The sequence below is a fragment of the Berghia stephanieae genome, chromosome 1 (genome assembly GCF_034508935.2).
Source record: "Berghia stephanieae isolate SIO BIC M18660-M18661 chromosome 1, UCSD_Bste_1.3, whole genome shotgun sequence".
Taxonomy (NCBI): Eukaryota; Metazoa; Mollusca; class Gastropoda; order Nudibranchia; family Aeolidiidae; genus Berghia; species Berghia stephanieae.
Genome location: NC_088360.1, coordinates 132,185,466 through 132,192,965, shown reverse-complemented (window position 1 = coordinate 132,192,965; position 7,500 = coordinate 132,185,466). Strand labels below are relative to the sequence as shown.

The 7,500-nt window shown below is 37.1% G+C and overlaps 1 protein-coding gene across 1 annotated transcript in view; it reads right to left on the bottom strand.

Moving 5' to 3' along the window:
* Nucleotides 1-7,500, bottom strand: part of LOC144962944 (regulator of G-protein signaling 17-like) — a 223,937-nt gene that overhangs the window by 209,411 nt on the left and 7,026 nt on the right. Inside the window, 1 exon segment of the mRNA XM_078896374.1 lies at nt 5,541-5,755. Within this exon segment, the coding sequence (XP_078752500.1) occupies nt 5,541-5,755 (215 nt within the window).

The following is a 7,500-nucleotide window of genomic DNA, read 5'->3' as shown; positions in this document are numbered from 1 at the left end:
CCATGTTTTTGGAGTCAAATAATTATTATTGCAGCGCAGTCGAAGAAAATCGAATAGCCGGTGGAAAAGAAAAAGAATCACTCATTTGGGAAGAGACTGTAACTGAATCATTATCTGTTGATGCCCCCCCCCCCTCCCCCCCCCCCCACCTCCTCTCCCCATACGAAGGCGGCGACGCCCCTGCCTCTCTTTCTCTCTCTCTCTCTCTCTCTCTCTCTCTTTCTCTCTCTCTCTCTCACTCACTCTCTCTCTCTCACACACACACATACACACACACACAAACACAAATAGAAATATCAGTCAGAATAACAACACATCATGCCTTCCACAATATGATTATCAATAAATTGATTTGGAGAAACAAGACTTCTTTTCAACAAAGGAGTTGGAGCTAAAAAAAAAACTACAAAAAAAAAAAAAAAAAACAACACAAAAAACACACGCGACATATCTTACCGAGTGCCCCAACAACAACAACAACAACAACAACAACAACAACAACGACAACAACAACAACAACGCACGACACAGTGTACCCCCCAAAACAACAACACATTCGTCACATCTGACCGAGTGCCCAATAGGACAACAACACAATCTCACTCTATCACAACTATAACACATTTACATCAAATATTTCAAAGTTCAAAAACAATTTTATAAAACTTGTGTAAATGTTATGATTTTGTTGTTGACAACACTGCCGTAATCTGCATCTAAAAAAAAAAAATTAAAAAAAAAAACAAAAAAAAAAAAAGAAAAAAACCCAACAACAACACGTATCTTAAATTTTGTCCATAAAACTTGTCTTTCAAATATCGATCAAATTAAAATGACCCTCATGTTGCCAATAACTCACAAACCCGGGACTTCCGGAGACAATGTAAAATCAAATACGTGTTTTGTTTTGTTTTGTTTTCAGAGCATGGCACTACTTATATAACAAAAGGTCAGTTTGCAAAATTTAATGGGGTTAATTAAATCAATGAACGAACCCAGCTGTAGAAAGGCTGATAACAGAAATTTAAAAGTTCATTTACATTCTCTGTTGTAATAATAATATACGAAACGTATTGTTATCTCGTTATGATAACAGACTTTAGTGTTTTACAATTGTATGTGAAAAATGTGAATCAATAGATTGACCAAAGTAAAAGTTAAACACACAGAAAGGATGAATCGGTGACATTTGCTAATGAGTGATGACGTCGAGTTACCTTTGGCGTATTTCTAAATGATGACGAGAGAGAGAGAGAGAGAGAGAGAGAGAGAGAGAGAGAGTAGGAAGAGGGGGGGGATTTAAAGAGAGAGAGAGAGAGAGAGAGAGAGAGAGGGGGGGGGGGGGAGAGAGTGAGAGAGAGAGAGGGGGGGGGGGAGAAAGTGTGTGTGTGTGTGTGAGAGAGAGAGAGAGCGAGAGAGAGAGAGAGAGAGAGAGAGAGAGTAGGAAGAGGGGGGGATTTAAAGAGAGAGAGAGAGAGAGAGAGAGAGAGAGAGAGAGGGGGGGGTGGAAGAGAGTGAGAGAGAGAGGGGGGGGGGGAGAAAGTGTGTGTGTGTGTGTGTGAGAGAGAGAGAGAGCGAGAGAGAGAGAGAGAGAGAGTGAGAGTGAGAGGTGGACAGACAGAGGAGACAGAGAGAGTGAGAGAATTATAGCAAAAGAAAAAGATCGAGAACAAGTTAGAGAGAGAAGACCAAAAAAAAAAAAAAAAAAAAAGAGAGAGAGAGAGAGAGAGAGAGAGAGAGAGAGAGAGAGAGAGAGAGAGAAGGAGAGAAAGCGAAAGATATATGGGTAGATAAATAGGTGGATCGATGGATAGATAGGAAGATAGATAGATAGATAGATAGATAGATAGATAGAGAGATAGATAGATAGGTGGATAGGTAGATGGATAGACAGATAGATTGATAGGTGAATAGGTAGATGGATGGCGAAGTCCCGGGTTTGAGAGATTTTGCCAAGATGAGAGTCATTTAAATCGATCGATATTAGATGGACGTTTTTGATTTCTGGCCAAATTTTAAAATATGTGTTTTTCCAAAGGCCAAATTTTAAAATATGTGTTTTTCCAAAGGCCAAATTTTAAAATATGTGTTTTTCCAAAGGCCAAATTTTAAAATATGTGTTTTTCCAAAGGCCAAATTTCAAAATATGTGTTTTTCCAAAGCACGGCAGTATTGTTGTCCAAGGTGTGAGGTTAACTTATAAATTGAGCTTTTGATATAGCAGAATATCCACTAAACGTGCTCAAAGCGCTTTACAAGGGGTCTCTGGTCAACAACAACATTTAACATGTAGCACGGGACATGACGCCTGTTAGGCGATATTATATTTTTTTCGGACAGAGACAACGCTGTTAACGGCCAGGTACTCATTTTACACCTGAGTACGGTGAGAGAATGTGAGTAAAGAGCCTATATATATATATATAAAACAACCTCCCGGATCTCAGTATAACGCCTTAACCACTCGACGCCCCCCCCCCCCCCCCCCCCCCCCCAGTCCACACCAGGTTCAAATATCGTTTGCTTCATATCTGGTTTCAACTTGTCTTCATTGGCAAAAAGTAATCACAGTTCTTCCATTCGTTCAGTTGTTTCGGTCGTGGTTTGAGGTGATTGAAATTCATTGTTAACAAAATTGTATTTCTGGCTCATACATTTTCAACAACATGTCTGCAATCTTATTTTGAAAGGAAAGTTTGGAATAAATTACCATTTTAATTAACCAGTTCACACCCTGGAATCTGGAATAATTCGTATTTTTAAAAAATTGGCCAGAAAACTCGTCCTTCAAATGCCGATCGATTTAAATGACCTTTATCTTGGAAAATAAAAAATAAAAATCTCTCAGACCTGGGACTTGATGGAAGACTTCGCGCTCGAGGCTCCAGGTCTGAGAGTTTGGTTGCTTTTTGTTTTTTGTTGTTTGTTTTTTTGTTTTGTTTTGTTTTGTTTTTTTTTTTTTTGCCAAGAACAGAGTCATTTTTATCGATAGGTATTTGAAGGACAAGTTTTCTGGCCAAATGTTTCAATACGAGTTTTTCTCCGGAATACGGCGATTCACTGATTAAGTAACAGCTTGTATGACGTGAGTCAGAGCGTAGCCATCGTTAAGTTATAGCCTGACAATGAAACCCAAAAAGACTGGCATTTTGACGTCATTATTTGGTTTTTGCACCGCCTAATGAGTTGTTGTTAGTAGTGCTCATGGAAACAAGTGGTCCCATTGGTTGAACTATTGAATACAACTCACGATTTGTTTTCTTTTGTGGCCAAAGACTGGCATTTTGACGTCATTATTGGTCAGTATCAGGCCATAACTTTATGAAGGCCACGGTCAGAGACACAACCTGGGCACATTGATCAATCTGAGTTCTAGTTTTCGTCGTTAAAATCATCATATTGATCAATACATTTTATCGTTTTGTCTTCTTTATATATATATATATATATATATATATATATATATATATATATATATATTTATATATATATAATATGTATATATATAATATATGTATATATATATTTATATATATATATATATATATATATATATATATATATATATATATATATTATATATATATATATATTAGTGTTCGTGGGTACTTGTGGGAACGAGAGTTCTGGATAATGATGGTTAGAGCATATAAAATAAATAAGGTCACTCACATTGTTTCAATGGCTTCCATATCGTCAGTAAGTCGAAAAATTATCCGTAGTCAAGTATACTTAGTGTCTACGGATAATTGTCGACTGACGATATGGAAGACAATGAAACAATTGTATCGGCAGAAAAAAGTGAGTGACCTTATCTATTATTATTATTTAATATATATATATATATATATATATATATATATATATATATATATATATATATATATATATATATATATTCTCAAATATTTGAAATTCCATTAAAAAGTAAACAAGCGTTGCTTTGCATTGAATTTCGATCACGTGATATGATGAACAATCAAATTTCTACAGTCAACAATGGGAAATCTATATTGTCAGTTTTAAGGATTGGGAGGGGGTGCGGGGGATATATTGATTAGAAATATCGCATGCTTATTGATTCAAATCGTGTTTGTTTTTACTTTCTGAAAAAAGCTTGAGCAATATCCACTTAACGTGCTCAAAGTGCTTTACAAGGGGTCCCTAGACAACAAGAGCACTTTACATGTAGGACGAGACACGACGCCTGTGAGGCGATAACATTACATTTTTTTTTTCAGACGGGGACAACGCTTTTTTTTTAACGGCCATCTATTCATTTGACACCTGAGTACGGTGAGAGAATGTGAGTAAAGTGTCTTTTCTGAGGACTCAACCATGCGCAATCAGAGCGGGACTCGAACCCAGAACCTTCCAATCCGAAGGCGAAAGTCATATCACAATATCAGATACCCGGACATTACTTTCTATGTGCACCTATTTACAGTAATATATGAGTAGGTCACTGTCAAAACATCCTAAGTCTCATCTTGATAGAAAAAAAATGAGTTAAAACAATCTCAATCTATCTTTTGGACTCCGTAGAATCACCAGAGAATATTTGGAGTTTCCAAACAGTCAGTGTATTGTTCTATGAGATATCAAGACACGTATTTTCCTCTTTACGTCAATAAATAAATGACACAAAATTTCGGTTTTCTTATAATGATGAAAATGGGACTTACGACGTTTTGAAAATCACCTACTCAAATGTATAGATAGAATGAAGTTGACGTCACTCATGTCTTTGTTATTGTTTTTTTTTTTTGCCATCCGCATTTATGAGTAATTCTCACTAAACTGTACTAACAAGACTATAAATGTTCAATGGACACAGAGTTTATACTTCCGGATGGCAATGTTGTGAGCTTCTTAGCCAAGCGCATACTATCTATAAAATTCTTGCACTTTTGAGACCTGAAATACCAGAAAAGTTTCCAATCGCTGCCCGGAATTTTTGGATCTCGATGTCAACAACGCCTAATATATTTCAATAAATCACAAAAACGCGGCTTATGGTTTGACACTTGCTTTCGGACTGGAAGGTCCTGGGTTTTAGCGTTGCTCAGCGCATAGTTGAGTCCTTGGAAAATGTTGACTCACATTCTCCCAACGTACTCAGGTGTAAAATGAGTACATGGCCGTTAACAGCGTTGTCTCTGTCGGAAAAAAATTGTAATATCGCCTAACAGGTGTCAAGTCTCGTTCTACATGTTACGAGTTACTGTTGGTCAGGGACCCTTTGTAAAGCGCCTTGAGCACGTTTACTGGATATTGACCTATATAAATGCTCACATTTTGTAAAGACCTCTTTTATTCTACCTTTCAATCGCATTTAATTTGCACACACTACCTCTCTAAAGACTATTGTCTAAATCTATTGTTAGTTTGACAACAACAACACGGGTGTAAAACGAGTACCTGGCCGTTAACAGTTGTTAGTCAGGGACCCTTTGTAAAGCGACTTGGACACGTTTAGTGGATATTTATTGCGCTATATAAAAGTTCTTTTATTATAAATTCATTCAGATACCACCTACCTCTTGCCCTACGATAGACAGGGCTACCACAGCGGCGCTGATCATGTTTTCTGAAACTGGAACAAGTGGGTGTACTTTTACTCCTCTCCTGAATAGAGTTCCACGTTCTATGCGTTTAACGACTCGATGCCTCCTCCGAAAGAAATGACGGAAGACATCAATTTTGGAATAAGAAGTCACACGGTCAATGATAATGTGAACCACAATTTTCTCCACTGAATAAGTACACATTCAATGCATGGGATAGGATGGTGTGTCGGTACAATCCCGTGTCAATCCATCACACATTCTTTTCATAACACACTTGATTAATTCATTCATTAATAAAAAAAACACTGTTATTATTTATTATTATTATTATTATATTATTATTATTATTATTATTATTATTATTTATTATTATATTATTATTATTATTATTATTAGTATGTTCCATGCTTTAAAGCATTATACGGTGGTGAAGCGTAAGAAATTTAAAAAATCGAAGTTTGCGTTTGAGTTTAACGATTATGATAGTTCAAAGACATTCTGCGTTATCCTCGCATCTTAGTAAGTTAACCAGTTAAATCTCGTACTCTGAAAAGACATGCATTTAAAACTTCTTATTAGTCCTTCTGCGATAGACTAGCGTCCTATCAAAGGGTAGCAAGCAATTGCTATTGTCCGTTTCACGCTATTGAAACCGGGGTAGACTCCGGCTACATGGGCCTCATGTCTCTGAAGGACTATTAGTCCTTCAGAGCTATTCGGCCAGGGAACCGGAGTTTAACCCGGTTTCTATAACGTGAAGTTGCATGTTATCCTTTGGATAGGACGTAAGTTTATCGCAAAGTACTTTCCACCAAATCTAAACATACCCAGCCACCTACCCATTCATATTTGTAAAATGAAGATTTTAAAAACTACGCCCTTTCGTAACGGCACCATGAGATATCGTCTCCTTGGCATTTCTTGTACGAATATAGATAATACATCAAACAGGTGTCTGATGTCAACAGGAATCACCCATGTTGTCCAAGCGTGTTCGACTATTTTGGGTTTTTAAATTTTCATCTGAAAAAATAAGTCTGACGTCAAGGACACAAATAGTCTGCAGCTGGGATTTAAAAAAACCATGTTTTAAATTTAATTCTGGTTGCTGGGGTTGGAACGACGCGCATTTCTATTTTAATGAGCTTTTATATAGCGCAATATCCACTAAATGTGCTCAAAGCGCTTTACAAGGGGTCCCTGACCAACAGCAACATTTAACATTTAGGAAGGGACATGGCGCCTGTTAGGCGATGTTACAGTGTTTTTAACGGCCAGGTACTCTTTTTATACCTGAGTACGGTGAGAGAATTCGAGAAAAGAGCCTTCTCCAAGGACTCAACTATGCGTCGCGCGAGACTCGAACCCAGGACCTTCCGATCCGAAAGCGAGTGTCATACGACTAGACAACATAGCCGCATCTATTTACAGGTCTGATAACCCAATTCATTAAGGGCTCATTGTTGTTATGGAAATCTAAAATTAAATAATAAAAAATAACGCAAAACATTGTCCATTACAACAATAATACCTAGGCCCATAATTGTGTTCGGATGTCAGGCCTGTATATATGTAGACGTCGGTTTGTAAGTAAAGATTTGATGATGTTAACACAATGTCAGAGACGGCATTCGGACAAGCTGGCCTTTTCTATAATTAGATGTGGCTGAGGTGAAAGTCTGCATATTATGATAGAAAGAAGGGGAAAATAAGGAGAGGGAAGAGGAGGAGGAGGAGGAGGAGAAAGAAGAAGAAGAAGAAGAAGAAGAAGAAGAAGAAGAAGAAGAAGAAGAAGAAGAAGAAGAAGAAGAAGAAGAAGAAGAAGAAGAAGAAGAAGAAAGAAGAAAAAGAAGAAGAAAAAAGAAGAAGAAGAAGAAGAAGAAGAAGAAGAAGAAGAAGAAGAAAGAAGAAGAAGAAGAAGAAGAAGAAA